Genomic DNA, 21,907 nt, shown 5'->3' with positions numbered 1-21,907 from the left:
CCCTACCTTTCTCGTCAAATTGAAATATCTTAAAGGGCTCAAAATCCTTTCACTGGCTCTGTATTGTGTTTGTAGGTTGATGCAAGAAAGAGCTATTTTTCTTTATGTCCTATTTGCTTTTCTGTAGTTAAAGATGTTCATATATATTTATTTGAAGATGCAGTGTGCTCTTCTGCATGTGTGAATCACATGATTATCTTGTACAGCTGCACACCTTTTTATGTGCTTTTGACAATATAGACAACCCAATAAATAGCTCAGTTGAGATCTAGTTCTGCAGTGTGCTCTGACTAAAAGAGAAGAGCTTGTTCTCTGACTAACGTTGACTTAAAAGTTGTGTGTGTTGTGTTTAAACTAAAAATCATGTGGGGTTTTTTGGGTTGAGTTCAAGTTCAGGCCATGCCTTCAAAAATTCACAGCACACAGACTTCTTCATACCTTGAAAAATAAGGTGTTAATGTAGACTGGTTTATTCTGGATATAAAAAAATACAATGTACTGTACTCATTTGCAAAAATAAATCTGTTGCCTTGGTGTTGTGTAACCTAGATTGTAAAATCTTCACGGTAAAGGGTGATGCTTTTGTCTGTCTGTAGAGCACCGTGTGACTCTATGATATTGTATACATAAATATTGATTTTTCAGATCCTCTAAGGAGACGACAAAACGATGGACAAGGAAGTGCCACTAACACCAAAATATATAGCTAACAATTTTGGAATACGCTTCCATGTGAGCTGAGGTTCTTATCACAAAACACCAATACTTTTTCTTCAATTTTGTTCTTTAATCACAATCTCTCTGTATAAGTCCTCTCTGTTTTTAACCAAAGTAAGAAGAGATTGGCCAGGGTAGGTGGAAAAGCCCAGAGCTATTGTAGCTGTGAATTTAACCATCATCATGGAGCGTTGTGTACTTAGATGTATATTCACATTTCTTGTTTTCTGTTTGCTTTAGCTCAAGCCTGGGAGAACATGATGAGTGCCTCAAGCCAGAGTCCTAACCCTAACAATCCTGCTGAATACTGTTCTACTATCCCTCCCTTGCAGCAAGCTCAGGCCTCAGGAGCCCTGAGCTCTCCACCTCCCACTGTGATGGTACCTGTGGGAGTTTTAAAGCACCCTGGAGCAGAAAGTAAGAAAACACTTTCATTCTTTCTTCTAAACAAGCTTTGATTAAATGTTAATGTGAATCCCTGGTAACACACCCCTTTCAAACCTTGCAGCTAAGGACACTTGTCATGTTGTGGGTGGGATCAAAGGGAAGGAGAAATGCAGACAGGAAATATATGTACAAATGTAATTTCCAAACACATGGAGATGATTGTTCCTAATCATGCTGGCAGATATTTCTCTAAAGTACTCAGTGTGTAGGAATTATATCCGAGAGCCCTATATATGCAATAAAGTTTTTTTTTTTCTTGTACTGATTAAGTAGATATGTCTTATTTTCTTAGTCTAGGGAATCTTGCACAGATACCATCTTACCACTTGTTCCTCCCATCTCTACTGGGTAATATAGTACTATCACCCACTGACCCTGGTGCCCTTCTGCCACCGTTTGAATTTGTGTTCAATATTTGCCTAATAATGTTAATATGGATTAACTGTCATATCCCTGCTATCATTGCTACTTTTTACATTAGAACTAAACACCTTCACTTTTCTTGAGCGAAGCTTCCAGTTCATGTTGCTGCAAGATTTTGAGCTTTGTTTTTCTCTCCAGTGGCTCAACCCAGAGAACAAAGACGTGTTTGGTTTGCTGATGGGATATTACCTAATGGAGAAGTTGCTGATGCAGCAAAATTGACAGTGGCTGGGACAACTCCTGTAGGCACCCTAGCAGTGTCACATGATCCAGCCAAGCCTGTGACCAACAGCACTCTATCAGCAGAGGTGAGGAAACATTGTGCTGTTTGTTGTTTAGAACAGCATGGTCACATTGTCCTGGATGGTACATTCAGTTCTATGGCAATTTAAGTGAGACTGATATGTGAAGTCTGTTGATTTAAGATTCTCTTTTAGTAATATGTATGGCTTATGTCCAGGCTGATTTTGAGGTTTGCAGAGTCCTGAAGCTGGCTATATATTTTGGAATGAGCCATTGAATTGCATATGCCATTATGCAGTAGCATTTTAGAGCTCTAATCCAGTATCAGGCCAGTACTATTCAAGGAGTTTTCCAAGCTTTGGGTATATGGCCTGTCTGTATGCATAAAGGGCAGGGCTTAAATTCAGCTGGAGCTGTCCAGAATGGCGCTCCGGTAAATATTTTCAAAATCGTGGGCAGAAGCTTGGTGTAACCGTAGCTGGTTTGTTTCTGTTTTGTTTGTACACGTGTTTATAGAGAGAGGAGGTGCTGGGTCTGTCTTAGTCTGTGTCAATGTCATGTACCAAGGGTTAACTTATATCCACTCTATAGAATTATCAGAGGTATATCTCTTTCACCTACATCTAGCAATCTAAGGGTGAAGTCTACCCAGCTCTTGCTTTTTTTAGAAAATGTTGTCCTTTCTTATTGTTTTCTTTTTGTAGACTGATAACACTTCTGGATTCTCGGGAAGTATAACTCAGGTTGGCAGTCCAGTTGGCAGTGCGATGAACCTGATCCCTGAAGATGGTCTTCCTCCAATTCTGATCTCCACTGGAGTAAAAGGAGGTGAGAGCAGTAGGGATAAATGGACACTTATTTTTGGCATTCACTGGTGACAGTTTAACAATTCAGGCTGCCACATATAGATAGAAAGTGGAATCCTGGATATAGCCTAAAGATATTAACGATGAATACTAATGTGTAGTTAACTGACTTGGCCGTAGATAGTGCTTACAAGCACCTGTAGAAAACATTGTTCAGACAATGAAATTACTATTAAAAGTAAAATACAAAGCAAAAAAGAAAATTTAAATTGAGCCCAGAAGTATGTGCTAATTTCCTCATTAATCAGGCTATGGGGAACATTCAACACAGATACATTTTAATTAGTCATATAAATATTCATGTTTCCACTCTGTGAAATTTTCTTGGAACTTCTGTTTGGTTTGAAGGTATCCGAAAATACATAATTCAATGACATCATAAATACCATTGGTTGTGATGAGACTTCTCATACTTGTGAGTATCTTAAGTGAACCAGGAAGTTCTTAGGAGAGCGTTAGCATTTATTAGAGGCCTTAGCTCAATTTTCACTTTTTGGTAGTTCCCCTTTAAAATTTGTGGTTAGTTCAGCATATTTCTAATTAGACAGTAAGTAACTTTATCTTGGATATTGTTAAAAAATAAGCATACTTTCATTTTCAAAACCAGTCTGCCCCAATCTGTATTAGCTATTCGTGAAGCTGCCTAATTATTGAACCTCTGTAACAGAGAGAAACTAGTAACCTAGCTTTACTTAATTAAATTACAGTATACTTTTCAGCACGCAAGCCAAATCTCACAAGCCCAACGATTTTACATGGATATCTTCAGTAAATCATACTTTGTGTGTGCTTGAATTAATTCGAATGTCCTTGTACCTGGTTTGACTTACAACATTTTAACTACCAAGTGGACATTTAAATCACATTTACAAATATTTAAAATATACTTTTCACATTAGTAAGGTGAACTTTCTCTCTAGATGTTTATAGGTAGCAGGATAACAAACACCCTTCCAAATTTCCCTTATTTCTTTATAATACCACATTGCTGACACATTGGCAGGAGCACAGATTACTTCACCAGTTTGGGTCTTTATATTTAAACACTCCATTCATATGGATCTAATCAAAGAAAGTATCTTACTGAATGCATTTGAGACGCAGGATTCGAACCTTCTGTCCAGTTTCTTGTATGCTTTTGTGAAATGTGGTTTCACATGATTCTCCTTCCTATGCGGTTGTACTGTAGGCTGTTGCACTTAGATTATAAATTCCATGACTGGAGCTCCTAGGTGCTACCACAATAGAAATACTAAGTGTTAACTTTTTTTTTTAAGCATTCTACATTGTAGTCTACACTAACACGTGTTTCTAAAAGGAAGTCAAAGGTTTGATTTTTCAAGTTGCTACTGCTAATGATACAAATTAGTTGATAAAAATTAAGGCTGGAATTTTCAAAGGGGCCTGTGGGAGTCAGGTGCCCAAATCATTGAAATTTGAAAATCCCTGCCCAACAAGTATCAGAACAAAATACATTTTTAAATGTCAGGTAAAATGTAAGTGAATCAAAGTGTATACATTAGAGTGATGTCATTGCTTCGCTGATTACATTGCTGGGTAGATTACTGTCCAAATAAACAAATGACTTCATGATGCGTTTCTTTCTTATAGACTATGCTGTAGAAGAAAGACCATCTCAGATCTCTGTGATGCAGCAGCTGGAAGATGGCAGCCCTGACCCTCTTGTGTTTGTTTTAAATGCAAATTTGCTGTCCATGGTTAAAATTGTGAATTGTAAGTTATTCTTTATTGAATAAGAGGGGGGCAAAAAGATTGTATACATACTCCTGGTTGAAAACATTTGATATTTACTACCCACAATCTGTGAATTGCTGCATGGAAGGAAAATGTACTATATTTTTATTCCTATTAAATTATAAAACGCACCTATCCCATGCTCTAGGTTGGATTAGTCCAGTTTGTATTTTTGTATAAAATTATCTGTACGTGCGCCTGGAGCATCCTACATACTCATCCAACCCAGCAGGGCTCACTTTTATTCACCAATCCTCCCCTAATTGTTAATCCACTTGAACCCGTCTCAAATCCTGGGAAAACAGATAAATCTTTCAGTGATGCTCTGAAAACCAGCAGGACTGTGGCTCTGTCAGACCAAGGGGTGAAGTGAGATCCCCAGTCAGACAGTCCTCGCTGAAAACCACCCGGCCTCTCAGGTCATCTTGTCTATATTCTGGAGGGGGTATGAGTGGGGAGGCTTTTAGTTTAAGTGCCTCAGTTGGTCTCCACTTTTATTTCAAAATAAAAAGCAGGACACTTTTGTAGCAACACATTTTTAGGGTCTCAAAATGCTCATACAAAAGATAAAAAATGCACTTTTAAAAATGTGCCCTGGTTTTGCTACTCTCTGCATCTGACACAACAGCAACATGTTGGTCTTTCTTGGAACATGTCCTACATCCCCCACTCCCAAACCTCGAAGCGGTGTAGTGGCCCAGTGGACCATGCTATGCACCATCCGATTAGCCACCCCCCTGATTCCTCTACCCTCATCCACATTCCACCCCTATTTTGGAATGCAGACACCCGGTGTGTTGATCTGCTCTATTGTGTTCAGGCATGTTTGTGTGCAAGATTTGGGTCCTAGAGCCTTAGGTATCTGAGTAGCAAGTGCCAGAGTTATGCAATGTTAGAGTAATTGATTTTTTTAAAATATGCTGTCTTCCTATAGTGAAGTTTGGGCATGGCAACAGATGTTGAGTGGAAATCTACTTTTTCCAGCCTGAGTCATGTTTTCCTCTCTGCAGATGTGAACAGAAAGTGCTGGTGTTTCACTACAAAGGGAATGCATGCAGTGGGGCAGTCGGAGATAGTGATTCTCCTGCAGTGTTTACCTGATGAGAAGTGTTTGCCGAAGGATATCTTTAATCATTTTGTACAACTTTATCGGGACGCCTTGGCAGGTGGGAATGATTTCTATTTGAAATCTGTAGTAGGTAACTTCAATAAATAAAATGAATGGACTAGAGAATTGCTTTGATAAAATTGAGAATTTATTTTTATTTAAAAGTAGAAAACTTAGTGATCAAAGTTGGTAGTGGTCTGAGTTCACTTCAGTTATTAGTATTCAGTATTAGTATGATATTCACTAAGGTAAATGGGAGTGCAGTAAACAAAACAATATATCTAAGCTCTAATTGGAGAAGAGGGTAGCATTGCAGTAGCAACAATTATATTGAAGGGGAAGCGCTTTCCTTCTAAGCCCCTTTTGCCAGCTGTCTGTAATTTTCAGAAAGTTGTACTTGGATAGAATTTTTTCTTGCATTTTTCATCTCAAAGGTGACTCTCTAAGGTAAAATTCTTTTTAGCCCTTACTAACTTCTGAAAGTGTGAAAGTGTCTAGGGGAGGGCAGGGGAAATGCTTCTGGGCCATGCATGCACACATGAGAGGGGGTAAGGTGAATAAAGGCCCATCATATGCTATTATAGCATTAGGGCTTGAGAAGTCTCCATAAAATAGCTCTGCAGTCTGTAAAAAGGGATTCTACCATGCATTTGTCCAGTGCCTGGTCTGGTATGCCAGGTGCTGTCCTCAGAATTTGGGCAAGGGTTACATAAATTTGAAGTTGGTAGCTCTAGTTTTTACAGTACCTAGCACAGTGGGCTCCAAACTGGAGCTCTTGGGCACTGCAGTAATACAAATAATAAATAATATAATAATTTCACTTTGCAGTCAGAATTTTTTAACACATGGAAATAAAATGCAAGAACTCGTTAATGAAGCATTGTAGTTATGGTAAATGTACTAAAATTATCAATATTATGATTTCCTATAGTAATTGTAAGTTGGCCACATTACAGCCTAAAAAATGAGTTCATAAAGTAATGTTATGTATATATGTAAGGCATGGATGAATTACAGTTGCTGTAGGAATCATACCAGAATTTCCTGTTTTTGATAGGTATAGAATCCCAACCATGAAGTTGTATTAACATATTTTTTTGTACCTAATTTAGATATTACTGGGCAAACGGGCTGTCACTTTAACAATTGCCAGTCATAAGAATCCAAAAAGCGTTAGTTATAAAGAAGATAATGATGGTATAAAATATCCAGATATGTTAATTTATTTTGTACTCCAGATTAGTCCTCTAGAGGAGAAATCGTATTGCACACAGGGATTTATATTAAAAATTCATATACATGTACAGATCATCTATTGCACGTTCTGCACAAAGTATTGTGAATAATCATCCAACCAAAGCTCTCTTTGAATGATCGATTGAATCCAATTGTTAAGTGAGATAATGAAAAAGAGGTCTCAAAATATTTGTCTTTGTACAACAAAGGCCAGCTTGTCCAGTGAAGGTGCTTGATACAAAATGTACCATTGTCACATGGCCTCACTGGTTTCAGATACGGTGGGAATAAATAATTTCCAAATCTGACTTAGCCACCAACACAGAGTCGTTGTTGTCTTTTATGATGGTGTGTATATTGCAGTGCTGTGGTGTACAATTACACTACGGAGATACATAATTCATAACTTCTACCTAATGTATTCTGAGTCCTATTTTTAACACTCTGCTGGTAGTAATTTGATGTACTACATCGCAGTGCTGAGAGGTAGTGCTTGCTGTTTTACAATTTTTAATCAGAAACCAAACTCCCGCACTTAGAGTTCCCAGTTTTTGAGGTAGTTTTGAAAATACATAGTGCTATATTTCAGACCTGTAGTAGAAACAAATTGTATCTTGAGTAGTTGTATGATTTAAAAATGATTCTTTCTCAGGCTTTCATAAATCATGGCATGCAGGATAAATTGCCACAGCAGCATATTATGCATTCTTTACATATCCATCCTTTCCTCTCCCAAAGTCATGTACCTCTGAGAGAAATAAAATATGCACACATAAATATAGGATTCTTGCAGACTTGACTTTCCTCTGTCTGCTTTCCTCTCTATTCACCAAGAGGAAGAAAAAGTGAGGTGCCATGAGAATTTCTCATGTGACTGTAAATTCTTGGTGTTGTTAACAAGCATGCTGGTTATTACAGACATGTCCAAGCTTCCAATTTTGCCCATTTTATCAGAGGTGCTGCACCCCTGATGTTTATCAGTCTGTGAGAGTGGATTTGCAGTGAATGAGAATTTATTATAGAAATTAGAGACTGCTTGAAAACCTGCTTAGCAATTTTTATTTCTTGATTATAATATATGTATTTGAATTGGTGTTGCAGCCAGGGAACAGAAGTATTTTTTTGTTTTTTGAAGAAAGTTTGCTGCAGAACATAAATAGGGAGGAGTGTAACCATACTGGTTATCAATAAAGTGTCTTGAACAGCTAGGATACAGAAATTGGTTACTTAGTTTTTGTCACTGAAAATATGTGATAATTATTTTTGCTAGATTTAGGTAAGTAACAAGAGATGTGCATGCACCTTTGGTGAATTTTCAGGAAACAAAATTAAATATATGTGCTTGCTCTTCCATCTCAGTTCTTCACTTTTCAACTCCACCTTTATGGAAGTAAAAATCTTAAGTGTTGTTTTTTTATATATATATATAGGTAAAGTTGCATAAAACCATATCTAGTGCAGTGTTCATGCTAGTTTGAATTTTCTGCTTTGAAACTGCAATGATTTTCTTCATAAAGCATATCAATTCACTGTCAAGCTGGGGTCTGTTAGGTGTATAAAGAGTTTTTAATTGCAAAACTGCAGATATTTTGAAGAAAAGATACGGGGTTTCAGTATGGATTGCATCCGTAGAAAATATATTTTAAAATGCAGGGCTCTTAAACCAAGTGTAATTGCTGTTCCAGCCTCTTCTCCCCATCATTTTGTTTCCCCTCTGGCCCCTAAAGGCTTTGTTTGTTGTCAAGCTCCCTGCTGAATTGTTGCTTTTCTTGTTTTGAAATGGTAGGCTAATGCTTTTCTGTTGTAGTAGTAATCCCATGATGATGTCTTTGTGTTGGCTATAAGCCCAGCAGGAAGTCCAGCAAGTTGAGAAACGAGAACTTTGTCCATGTCAATGGCTTCTTTGAAGCCGTCAGACATGCTAATTGAAAGCTGCTCGATACGCCTTAGTACACTAGCTTATCTTTTGATGGAATATAGTAAGTACTTGCATTTTAATATTGACTAATGTAAATCTGGCAACAGGTGATTTAGTTCCACTGCCTAAACACATTATAGGTTTGCGTAAGGTTTGTTTAATTTTTATTACATTTTTCATTAAACGAGCATGCAGCGTTAAGAGGAGCAACATAGAAGCCAAATACGAAGTTCATATAAAAAGATGCACATATAAAACCTGGATAAAGGAGAGAGGTTTCATAGACCTTCACTTCCTGAGTGTAATGCACAGAGATGAATGCAAAACATACATTACTTAGGCAAAGAGACAAAACCTAGGGAAGATGGTCGTACCATGGCATGGAGAAAAGATGGGAAAATTGTGAATTGGTCACTGAAACCTACTTTTACCAACCTTAACCAAGGACAGTAGTAGGTGGTAAAGCATCAGTGCTTCCAGACCACATCACTACTTCATCCTGAATTAGTTGCTGTTATCCCATGTGATTAGCCTAAGTATGTCTCAGTAAAGGGCTGCCAGGCACAGAAAAAATCTAGTGTGTTTAGCTTTATATTTGTTTTCTCAAACTTGGCATCTTCTAAAGCATGTTGCACCAAAGTGTTAGATATATGGTTCTCCTGTGTATGTATTTGGCCCTCACTGCCATGCTCTCTGGTTTGTCTCTCACTTTTCCAAGAAGAGAGAGTGAAATTTTTTGTAGAAATTCAGCTGGCCTGGTTTCCCCCAAGTATTATTGATTCAGTTCTATTGCTGCAGGATTAGGTTGCACAACTTTCCACCTTTACGGAATGGCATTTAATCTTAGGCAGTCCTTGATGGTGATTACTGTTCATGATGAAATGAGGGATGAGTGTGCAATGAAGGCAGCTCCCACTCCACTTAATTGCATATTAACATATTTAGAAATGATGCTGGGACCAATTCTCTGACATGGAATTCATCAAATTATATGTATCAAAGGGGTAGCCGTGTTAGTCTATATCCACAAAAACAATGAGTCCAGTGGCACCTTAAAGACTAACAGATTTATTTGGGCATAAGCTTTTGTGGGTAAAAAACCCCACTTATTCTTACCTATGAAAGTTTATGCCCAAATAAATCTGTTAGTCTTTAAAGTGCCACTGGACTCCTCATCAAATGATATGGAAATCATCAAGAATTTTAATAAGCTCCACCCATATGGTTTAACTGAGCACTGAGCAGGGATGTCTTATTTTGTATGTTATAAGGATAAGGGTACATGAGAATATACTGGCACCTAAAAATCTGTTTGTAAATAACAAGGTAGAGAACTCGAGTTAGAAGCCGGTCTGTCCTCAGTTAAAATATGGAAATAGCTGAAACTGGAAAGTTGTTTAAAGCAAGGAATGAAGAAACATTGTGGTCCTTTCCCTCCCCTTTCCTGGTATGAACTAATTTAACTGATGAGGTCAAAAAGTATTATCTAATAAATATACAAAATGTTTTGCTCATTAAGCGAAGAAGTCCCAGTGAAGGACTAAAGACAGTCAGGGAATAGGCCTTCAGGAGGAAAGTGACACCAATGGACTGGCGTGTGATGATTTTTTTTAAAAAAGAAATCTATAGAGCTGCTTGGGATTTAAGGTCAAGGGTAATCCAGTATAACAGTTGGTATTGAACTTCTGCAAAGCTGCTTTAGATGCATCATGCACACCTATTGCAATGTATAAATAAGATTAATCTTATTACATCACATGTATGCGGCAACTACTAGCAAAGGCACCTTTCTCTGTATTTTGGAACTACTCTAGGTTTCTTTCTTTTTACAAGGAAGTTATAACATAGTCTACGTTAAATTATATGCTTTTGAGAAGGATAGCATAGCTGAGGTTCCTTTATTTAGAATTGCATTTTGGCTAGAAGCTTCTGAAATAACTAAGTGTTGTGTGCAGAGTAAATAATAGGATCTGGCTGTGGTTTATGGTAGCAGGGTATTGGATGATTGAGTTGCAGTTTCCACTCTTGCTGGGTTTATAACCTGACTTTCAATTTGGGTTGGGTTGAAAATTGTCCTGTAGGCAGCCAAAGTATGCATCCCTCGAGCTGTCACCTTCAGAAGGCTGGTGCCTTTCACTTCTGGTTCAATACTTGGCTTTAGTCACAATTGGAAATGTTTGGTCTCTTCATCATCTCTGTTGGACAGTAGTCCATGTCACAGAACTGTAGAATAGTATATAGCTTTATTTTCCTATTGTCTTTTGGTACAAACAGTACATGAGAGAGATGTATAGAATTAAATAGTTACACTTAAAGTAATTCAAAGACTCATATATTTTAAGGCTAGAAGATATTATTATGATGATGTAATCTGACTGAAGAACTTCACCCATAATTTTTGCATTGGGCTCATAACATCTATTTGAATAATAGTAGAGGAGAAAAGATAGGCAAAGAAGAAGAGATGTTTTCCGTGATTTGGAAATGGGCAGAGAGCCAAGACAGATACTAGAAAGCTGTTTCAGAGGAAAGAGAGAACTCTTTCATGGGCATTTTTTTTTCATAATTTTCATTCACTATTTAAACTTGGTACCTAAACGCATGATTGGTGCACTAGAGCCCCCATCTGCTGCTTCCTTTGTTCCTTCTGGTGCAGTGAATCAACAGACAGAGAGAGGAGAGGGAGGGCGTGGGGTCCATTGGAGTGTGTGCCCCTTCTATTTATAGTCCTATCCTCTAAGAGGCATTTCCAGCAGGGAGCATGGCGCCTGGGATACTGTGTGGACAGGAACCCCATGCTGCTGCTTTGCTAAAAATGTAGATTTTCTACCAATGCCCCTTTTCCTGCCAGTGAATAGCTACTTAGCAGGTAATGGTCCATTGACCTTGTTTACACCTGGCTGAGGCATAAGCCTGCGCCTTTGTCTCTGAAGAACTGGTTTGGCCACTCCCCAGACTTGGAAGATGTTTATGGCCTTGTCTACACTAGTGGGGTAAATCAAACTAAGTTACGCTACTTCAGCTATGTGAATAACATAACTGGAGTCAACGTAGCTTAGGTCGACATACCCTGGTGTCTTCACTGCACTGCGTCAACAGGAGACGCTCTCCCGTCAATTTACCTTACTCTTCTTGGGGAGCTGGAGTACCAGAGTCGACCGGAGAGTGCCCTGCCGTTGATTTAGCGGGTCTTCACTAAACCTGCTAAATTGACACCTGCTGCATTGATTGCAGCAGTGTCTCCCTGGTAGTGAAGACAAGCCCTTAGTAACACCATACAGTGGAATCGTATAAGTTTACATACATTATTGCTACACATATTTTATCAGGACAATAATGATCAGCACATTTTGAGTTTTCAAATGATACCTCACAAGGCATACTTTGTATAAAGATTATTACAATAGTGTGCAAGGGGTAAATACAGGGGTACAGTTTGTCACAATATGCTTAACTGGTTAGTGTTTTTCCTTTTTAACCTTTGAGAGTTCTTTTTTAAATGGGGTGAAAGTTTCTAGATGATAGAATTTGCAGTAATTTCACAATGTAGATTTCTAACACATCCGTGTGCGTAAAACTCAAATTTAACTTGAAGACATGATCCTACTGAGTGACTCCTGTGAGATGCTGTGCGCCTTCAACTTGCATTGGGGAAATGAGTGCTCAGCACCTTGCAGGATTAGGACCAGTGTTAAAAAAGAGAGCCAGTAAAGCAACATTAATAACAATGTTCACAGTTTCTGAATTTTGGTCCAAAAAAGGTTAAATCACACTGAAAAAAGCAAGAGTTGCATTGAAGGTGGGTTTGCTTTTCTGCTTTCCCCCTCCAGAATTCCAAATGGATCGGTACAGGGATATACCAAGGACTGAACACTTTTTCCTTGTTCATAAGTCCTATCCTTTGGAAACATTGCCATTTCAGAATCAGCTGCAACAGATTGACATTTCCTATGCAAAGAGTTAGGATTCCTGTACTTAGCTGCAGGAGGCAGTGAGATGAGGCTTCTGTTTACAGACATGCCCTACTAATAAGCTGTAAGCCCAAACTCCTAGGGACCTATAGAAAAAGGAACATACAATGATTGTGCTGGCCTGGGAGAGCTGCAGAGACAGTGCCCTTGGTCCATGAGGGCAAGAGAGGAACATCTTGTGTCGCCCTCAGGTGAGACTCTTGGAGCAGAACCATGTCCAGCCCTGACTTCAGAGAGAATCAGTGTGACTTGGAGCCTTCGGAAGTGAGTTGATCCAGGGACTTCCTCCAAACTACTGTTGGTTAACCCTTCCTTTGCCAGATAAAATTGTAGTAGCATTATGTATTTTTCACACACTGTAATTTGTAGTTATTTGAAAATGGCTTTAGGCTGTTTCATAACAAAATCAAGAAGCCTTGTAACTGGCTGCCACATCTACCGTTCTGAGTGTCGATATAGCTACTTCGATGTGACTGAGATTTTACTAACTTAAGACCCAGTGTTCCTCTCAACTGTGTGGCATGGAGCAAAGCATTAGTAACTGCTTTAAAATGAACATGAATGTTGCCTTAAATTAACAGTAGTCAATGAGGGGACTCTGGGCTTCAGAGGCACGGACAGCTGTAGCAGAAGTGTGGAGACCGAGATCAATGCCTGCACAGCGATCTCGCGTAGCAGACCCGCTGACACTTGTGGAGGAAATTCAGCAGCAACTACTACTTTTTAGAGGGCAGTTAACTTCCCCTTGACACTCTCTCTGTTCCTCTCTCAGAAGGGAGGGAATGTACACATGTAGGACAGCCAGCAGGAGCACACTTATCAAGTCGGCCATGCTACTGGAATAAAGAAAGCCCTGGAATAGTTGCAGAAGAGCTGGCCTTCGGCATGGATGCCTCCAGACCTGTGGTTCTCAACCTGTGGGCCGCTTGTGGACCAATCAGCACACAGCTGCGGCCCATGTGACATCCTCAAGGCCATTCGGGTACTATATATATATTGTGTGGATGTGACCCACATAACATACAGAGAGCTGCATATTCAGCCCACAATGGTGAATAGGTTGAGAACCACTGCTCCAGATCGAAGAGATTGGTGCCAAGATTCCTCTTGGGTCTCCAGAGATGGCATGAAGGCCAGACCACAGTCCCCTCCATGAAGTGTGATCTCCCCTCCCTAAGAGCAGCATGTGTTGTCTTTGTAAATCCTAAATTAATAAAACACGAATTCTGACATTCAGTAAGGATGAGAAATGTTACCAGATGTCTCCATACATTATTTAAACCTCGTTGTGCCCTTCAATAAAGGGAAGCACATTAGTGTATTTTGTGTACACGAGCTGTGTGTGTTACTACTTGATGTTTTAATCAAAACTTTGTTTAAATGTTGCATAGCTAGTTATATTCTTACAACAGAAAGGCCAAGGATTAAATGAGCCAGGGAGACTGAACTTCTCTCCCCTCAGGTGGTGGTCACCCCAGTCAATGGAGTTGAAGTACATGTGGAAACATTTCCTTGTGCTTTCACAATCCTTGCTGTACCTATTTTGTAGATAGAGGTCAGTCTCAAGGCCTGCCAGCACCTTTCATCAACACTTGCATCCACTTACTCTCTGTTTAAAAAAGGGGGAAAGAATTTTGTGTTTGCCAAAATGAATGATCAGGATGCATCTCTTGATTGGTGGATAGTAATAACATTTTGTTAAATGTTTTCTTAATTATCTAATTAACTTTAGTTCATAAAACGATTCCGTCAGTAAAATTTTTGCTTATTAGGATCAAAGAATAGAATTTTGATTTAGAATTAGTGATATTTCTCCTGTATCCGTCTCAGCTGCAATTTACATAAACTAAACTAAACACTCTTATGTAATTCTTCAACTGACCCAGATCTTCAGAATGTTTATGCGGGTACTGTATCCGTTTGTGTAAAATTAAAAAAAACAGACGTTACTGATTTGGCCAAATGTATTTGTGCTGTTTTGCCACAAAACTCTCTTCCTTTTTCAAGTAGCAGCATCTGAGGACCTGATTCATTAAACAAACGTGTCCAGTTTCTGCATTGGAGATTCCATGTAAGGTCATGAAAGAACTGAAAATAGATTTTCTGTTAGGGGTTTTCATAGCCTTAGGCACCGTGGAAGCCAAACTTTCAGTGGATCCTTAATCTCAGTGTAATACACCTCTTGAATTGCACATGAATAACAAAATTGAAAGCAAGCTCCATTCATACTTGAGGTGCATATCAAAGTAACTGTCTTTTTCTCTAAGTATGACTCGATAGCGTAGTAAACATGTAATCTATCCCCTGATGTGCATGTAAAAATTGAGGTGCCTATGTAGCTGTGTGCACAATCCCTGACTTACACACATGCATGGACCTAAATCAGGCAAATACCAAAATGAATGTATGCTCTTTTGTGTATGTGCTCCTACAAATCTGGCCTCATAAACGTTTCAAGACTCATGGTTGCACATGTCACAAGTGGATATTAAGTGGAGCAGAATTGCTTTTATTTTTCTAAGACCCCATCTACACTAGAAAATTAGGTTGATTTAACTACATCGGTCAGCAGTGTGAAAAATCCACACCCCTTAGTGGCATAGTTAAACAGACCTGAATCCCTATCTAGACAGCGCTAGGTCTACAGAAGAATTCTTCTGGCGGCCTACTTACTGCCTCTTGGGGAGGTGGATTACCTACGCTGAAGGGAGAATCCATCCTGTTGGCTTAGATAGTGAAGCGCTGCAGCTGCGCCACTCTAGCATTTTAAGTGTAGACAAGCCCTACGTTTTTAAGCTTTAAGACCTAGTTGCATCACATTGACCTCTAAGATGCTTGGGAAACCCAAAATGAGGGACACCACTGATGCAGCAGAGCACAAAGCTTGACATGATGTGGGAATCGCTTATTGAATGTGTAAAACTTTTCTAAACTTGGTTTCAAGGATTGGTATAATTTGCAATGGTTGAACAAATCTGTTGCCTCCCCAATATTTTTGGATGCATCTGTAGTCTGGGGTGAAAATTCCAGCACAGAGATACTGTAGAATAAGGGGTAACTTGAATGTTCTTGGGTAGCAGGTATTTTCATTCTGTAATGTGACTAATGGGAGTTAACTAAGGATGTAATTCCAGGAAGAAAAGTGTGTGTTTAATCTTATTTTTCTCTTTTAAAACAAGTTAGTGAATTTTTTGGTGCAGACTTTAGGGCAGTAAAATAATGAACTTCATGGTTCCTAGGTAATGTCGTGGGCAGCTTGGGACACTCCTTTTTCAGCCAGAGTTTTCTTGGCAGTAAGGAACATGGTGGATTTTTATATGTGACATCTACATATCAGTCACTGCAGGACCTGGTGCTCCCAACTCCGCCCTACTTGTTTGGTATTCTCGTTCAGAAATGGGAGACTCCCTGGGCTAAAGTGTTCCCCATCCGACTGATGCTGAGACTTGGAGCTGAATACAGACGTAAGTAGCCTGTGTTCTCTTAACTCTAGTAACCTGTGTCTGTGTTTGGGTGACATTTCTGAGTGCTGTGGTTATGTACATCAGATATACAGGAATAGTGATTGTGGGGAATGTGCCCCACTAACCACAACCCCAGTGATTGTGCCTGTAGATAGATACTTTACTAAGTCAGTCATATGACCTAAAACTTTTTAGCTACAATTAAAACTATTAACCAGCTAACAATTAACTGAGGTCCTGGTAACACAACCTGTGACCTAAAATAGAAGAACAGTACATGGTAAGTCTGAGGCAGTTGTTCTATTTAGGGCAAAAAGCTGCTTTTGATACTGTGAAATTCATTACATGCTTAGTGAAATGGAGGCTTCTCTTTAGTTTTTAGGTTTCTCAACTATGCTAATCTAAAAAATGGTAATATATATGCAGGTGAAACTAACTTACAGTACTTTATAAAAAGGCAGTACCAGCTGATGACAGCAGGCTACAGAGAGTTCTTTAGTTGGACAAAGTCTAAAACTGGCATAAAATATTCCCAGAATGGCACTGTCCATATTTGGGTCTAAAAGAAGTCGTGTTAACTCCTAATTGGCTACCGGAAAAGCTAAGGGCTTTCTGCACTATTCATCTGCTGCCTGGTTGGTAGGTCAGTTTAAAGCTGACTTGCTGTGAAAAATACGTTTTAGATTCTTCTTTGTGCACCAGCACTGTAACTTCCCATAGCATTAGTAAAATATATTTCACAGGCTTGCCAAACAATGATATTAAAATTTAAGTTGGTGTCACTGAGAGTCAAAAAACATCCACTGGAAATTTTCACAGGCTTTGTAGATCAAACTTTTCTTATCACATACAAATTAGGACTGTATCGCGATTAATTGCACTATTAAATAATAATAGAATACCATTTATTTAAATATTTTGGATGTTTTCTACATTTTCCAATATATTGATTTCAATTACCACACAGAATACAAAGTGTACAGTGCTCACTTTGTATTTATTTTTTATTACAAATATTTACACTGTAAAAAACTAAAAATAGTGTTTTTCAATTCACCTAATACAAGTACTGTAGCACAATCTCTTTATCATGAAAGTTGAACTTACAAATGTAGAATTATGTAAAAAAAATAAAACCTCATTCAAAAACAAAACAATGTAAATCTTTAGAGCTGACAAGTCCACTCGTCCTACTTGTTCAGCCAACTGCTAAGACAAACAAGTTTGTTTACAGAAATGCTGCCCACTTCTTGTTTACAATGTCACCTGAAAGTGAGAACAGGCATTTGCATGGCACTGTTGTAGCCTGCATTGCAAGATATTTACATGCCCGATGTGCCAAAGATTCATATGTCCCTTCATGCTTCAACCATCATTCCAGAGGACATGCGTCCATGCTGTTGAGGAGTTTTGCTCAATAACAATCCAAAGCAGTGCGGCTTGACATATGTTCATTTTCATCATCTGAGTCAGATGCCACCAGCAAAACGATGATTTTCTTTTTTGATGGTTCGTATTCTGTAGTTTCTGCATTGGGTGTTGCTCTTTTAAGACTTCTGAAAGCTTGTTCCACACCTCGTCCCTCTCAGATTTTGGAAGGCACTTCAGATGCTTAAACCTTGTGTCGAGTGCTGTAACTATCTTTACAAATCTCACATTGGTACTTTCTTTGTGTTTTGTCAAATTTGCAGTGAAAGTGTTCTTAAAATGAACATGTGCTGGGTCATCATCCAAGACTGCTATAACAGAGCAAGAGGCATATAATTTTCCCCAAGGAGTTCAGTCACAAATTATTTAACGCATTATTTTTTTAAGGAGTGTCATCAGCGTGGAAGTATGATCTCTGGAATGGTGGCCAAAGCATGAAGGGGCATACGAATGTGTAGCATATCTGACTTGTAAATACCTTGCAATGCTGGCTACAAAAGTGTCATGCAAACGGCTGTTCTCGCTTTCAGGTGACTTTGTAAATAAGAAGCGGGCAATATAACTCCCATAAATATAAACAAACTTGTTTCTCTTAGAGATTGGCTGAACAAGAAGTAGGGCTGAGTGGACTTGTCGGCTCTAACGTTTTACATTGTTTTGTTTGAGTGCAGTTATGTAACAAAAAAAAATCTACATTTGTAAGTAGATGAAGTGATTGCACGACAGTACTTGTCTGAGGTGAATTGAAAAATACTATTTCTTTTGTTTATCATTTTTACAGTGCAAATATTTGTAATAAGAACAATATAAAGTGAGCCCTGTACACTTTGTATTCTGTGTTGCAATTGAAATCAATATATTTGAAAATGTAGAAAACATCAAAAATATTTAATAAATTTCAGTTGGTATTCTATTGTTTAACAGTGCAATTTAAAAGCAATAAATTTTTTTAATCGCGTGAGTTAACTGCGATTAATTGACAGCCCTAATAAAAATATATATTATTGAGTTATAATAGGAAGCAAGCAACAGAATTTAATGAAAAATGATGATGTTTGTAGGTGATTATTAAAACATTAACAACCACATTAATAAAGATCACTAATTTCGGCATTCATTGTTTGGTTGGGGGTGGTGGTGCGTGTAATTAGTTTAACTTTTATGTGTATCTATTATAACTAAGATTTTCCAAAGTGGCTGCTGAATGTTAGGGTCACAGTCCATCTCTGAACACTTAAACACATGATCTGATATTCAAAGCTGCTGTGCCGCAGAGGCTGTCATGGATTTCAGTAGCTTTGCGTGCACAGTACTTTAGAAAATAAGGGCACTTATTTAGGTGCCTAAATAAGTATTTAAGAGCCTTACTTTAGACATCCATTTTGGAAATCTTGGCATAATTTATATTTAGTTCATTTTTCGTCAGAAATCTGCTGCAATATAATATAACATGACCGAGCAAATCCCTGTGCATGTTGAGTTGTATCATAGATAAAATTTCATAGATATGGATAAGTATGCCAGGGAATGCAGATATTTTGCTGCCATTGGCATGTCAGAAATGTACTTTTAGTCCTTCTGTTGAAATGTTCCTATATGAAGAGGCTTAGATTCAGTCCGTTTTTTACATAACCTTTCAATAGGTGAATCTGATTATTCATTTTTAAAAATTTTCCTAGTTTATCCATGCCCACTTTTCAGCGTCAGATTTCGTAAGCCATTGTTTGGGGAGACTGGACACACAATTATGAATCTTCTTGCAGTAAGTGATGAGTGGGGTTTTTGTTTGTTTGTTCTCTCTGTATATATGGAAGAAAAGGGGAGTGTTGTGCTATGATTATCTTAATTTATTTGTATAGTAACTAACTTTCAAAACACTATGATAAGGAAATACTGGTATTGTGTTATTTGGGTGGTGTCCTATTGTCTAATCTAGATATCAGACAGCAACTTTTGATGATGCAATAAATATTAATGATTGCCCAAATCAAAACTCTGGGTCTTAAACAGCTGTATATTTTTGGATCTGGATCTAAATTTAGCTGCTCAGACCACTCTTCAAAAATGTAGTCATAATTCTGTGATTATAGAAAGTTCCAGCTGGAGCTAACTTGTTAATTCTAAAGTGTAGGGAACATGACTTACTCTCACTCCTGCTGAATCTGAGGTCTCTGTCTCATCTAGCAGAATGCAGAGAAAATTTTCCTATATAGAGTAATATAGTCAGGAGAATATTAAGTTTTATGCATTATACTTCTATTTAATAGTTCTGTACCTTCGTCTCTTTCTGAAAGGAGAGCTACTCTGTATCACTAATGACTACGTTGTTTCACTTCTTTGTTCCTCTAAAACACAAGGACTTCAGAAATTACCAGTATACATTGCCAGTGGTCCAAGGTTTAGTGGTTGATATGGAAGTGAGAAAAACCAGCATCAAAATCCCCAGCAACAGATATAATGAGGTAATACTTAGAGTAAATATATATGTTTAGTCTAGTACAATTTAAAGATAAGAGGGATTGGGTCCAAAGGAATTTATTGTGTTTGCCACTGCCAGTGAAAACTGCCTCAGAATTAAACTATAAATGTATTACGTATATATTTTTTATATATGAATTGCCTACAGAAATGAGTTATGCACAGATCAATTCAATGTGGCATTAGTTAAAAATAATGGATAGTTGCTCTTATACAGAGGTTATTACTTTTAAATATACTTCAAATGCAATTAATTGAAAATCTGGGGTTAGAGAGTTGCACATACTATTCTGATTTGAGTAAATGAATCCGTTAAATAACACATGCTGTATGGGTGTAAAGCCTGGAAAAAATGAACTTTCTCCAAGTACATGTTGGGTGTTCATAGTGTTTGTGAAAGTATTTGTTGGCTCTTTGTCGATTTTAGTGCAAAATATATCTCTGTACATTTGAAATAAGAGTTCGATTTAATTGCATGAGAAAAGCTTCAGCTGTCTTTTAGACTTAGTTGATGTTGACAGTCAAACTGCTGAGTGACAATCATAGTTGAGTGATTTGAACAATATTGGGGACCAAAGAATGGAAAAGTGATAATTCAGTGGTGACATATCTAAAGGGCTAGTGACAAATGATCTCCTTGAGGTTTTAAAGGAAATCAGTAGCAGAGACAGGAGTCAGTCTTATGCTTTCCAACTACGATATAGCACCAAATAAGAATGGAATACAGAATAGGAGAGAAATGGATTTTGATACTAAATGTTTCTTGCCAAATAGAGATGGAGCATCAATTGGAGAAAAGCATGCATTTGTATTAATTCTTTCAAAGAGAAATTATTTGTCCAGGTAGATTCCTGCAAGCACTAGAGAGATTTGCAAACAGAGAATTTTGTATAGATACAACATATGAATCTGGGCAATAGACTAGGATTAGCCCTTTGATATCCTGCTGATAGATCACTTGAAAAAAATACCTGAACAAACAGCTTCTGGGTTATGGATATAAGGGGATCACCAAATTTGAATTTTTGAGGAAAAACTAATAGGGGTTGCTCAGGACCAGTCCCTCCACAGTTCTGTAAAAACAGAGCAGATATCAAGATTCCACAAGCACTGCAGAACTTATCTGATGAAGTGAAGTCTTGAAATTGTAGGATGCAATGTGGTTCATAATAAAGTTAAAAATTGATTTTGGAGTCAAACTAGAATTGTCTATTTCTCTGGAGGGAAGCCCTGAATTCAGTGGATTATTGAACAAAATATATGGAAGAACTTAGTTTAAAAATAATTTCTAGACTAACCTCTCTTAGTTTAAATGTATAATGGTTGAAGTATGACTAAATTTGAGAGTTTGAGCTATACAATTATTTGAACCAATGTAAAATAGGAACAGATAACTCCTGGAAGGTAAGAAAGTCAAATTCAATTTCAAAAGGTATTGTTAATATAAAGTAACCATTGCAATTTTGAACACACAACTCAAGAAATGCTAGGGTTCAAATTCTCAAATAATATTAACTTTGTAAACTATATATATATATTAAATTTAATTTGAATTTTGTCTAATTAATAATCCAAAATGTAACTGTTGCTACAATGCTAAATTTTGCAGTTCTTGACCTCTTGTGTTTACATTTGTAACAATAATGTTGTAAACAGAGCTATATGCTTTATGCATTTAATCTTTTTTTCTTCAAGGATGGGGTGGGGGCAACCGGAGTCCACCACCCAGTCTCTGGAGGGGCTAGGATCTCTGAGGATACTTCTCCTGACACATGCATCGATGTAGCAAGGAATGCCTTGATGCATCAAGAGGATGCATTGAATGTAAACCTTTTAGCCCCAATGGGATGCTG

The 21,907-nt window shown here is 37.9% G+C and overlaps 2 protein-coding genes across 7 annotated transcripts in view; one reads left to right on the top strand and one right to left on the bottom strand.

Annotated features, from left to right (window-relative positions):
- CC2D1B (coiled-coil and C2 domain containing 1B) overlaps positions 1–21,907 on the bottom strand; it is a 133,817-nt gene that overhangs the window by 28,875 nt on the left and 83,035 nt on the right. For 4 of the 6 annotated variants that reach the window (XR_012160487.2, XR_012160481.2, XR_012160483.2 and 1 more), the window contains one exon: positions 3,781–3,931. The exons of the other annotated variants lie outside the window; for them this stretch is intronic. The gene's annotated coding sequence lies outside the window, so the exon portion shown is untranslated. The remainder of the gene's footprint in view (positions 1–3,780; positions 3,932–21,907) is intronic. 6 annotated transcript variants of the gene reach the window in all.
- The window catches only part of ZFYVE9 (zinc finger FYVE-type containing 9), a 94,767-nt gene that overhangs the window by 60,759 nt on the left and 12,101 nt on the right, over positions 1–21,907 (top strand). Inside the window, exons 6-13 of the mRNA XM_073357703.1 lie at positions 958–1,134; positions 1,726–1,895; positions 2,535–2,658; positions 4,308–4,430; positions 5,462–5,617; positions 15,924–16,148; positions 19,256–19,338; positions 19,934–20,038. Coding sequence (XP_073213804.1) covers positions 958–1,134; positions 1,726–1,895; positions 2,535–2,658; positions 4,308–4,430; positions 5,462–5,617; positions 15,924–16,148; positions 19,256–19,338; positions 19,934–20,038 — 1,163 coding nt within the window. The remainder of the gene's footprint in view (positions 1–957; positions 1,135–1,725; positions 1,896–2,534; positions 2,659–4,307; positions 4,431–5,461; positions 5,618–15,923; positions 16,149–19,255; positions 19,339–19,933; positions 20,039–21,907) is intronic.

This window comes from Lepidochelys kempii, chromosome 8 (assembly GCF_965140285.1).
Source record: "Lepidochelys kempii isolate rLepKem1 chromosome 8, rLepKem1.hap1, whole genome shotgun sequence".
Lineage (NCBI taxonomy): Eukaryota > Metazoa > Chordata > Testudines > Cheloniidae > Lepidochelys > Lepidochelys kempii.
The sequence above is the reverse complement of the archived record's forward strand: the minus strand, read 5'-3'. Positions and strand labels throughout refer to the sequence as shown.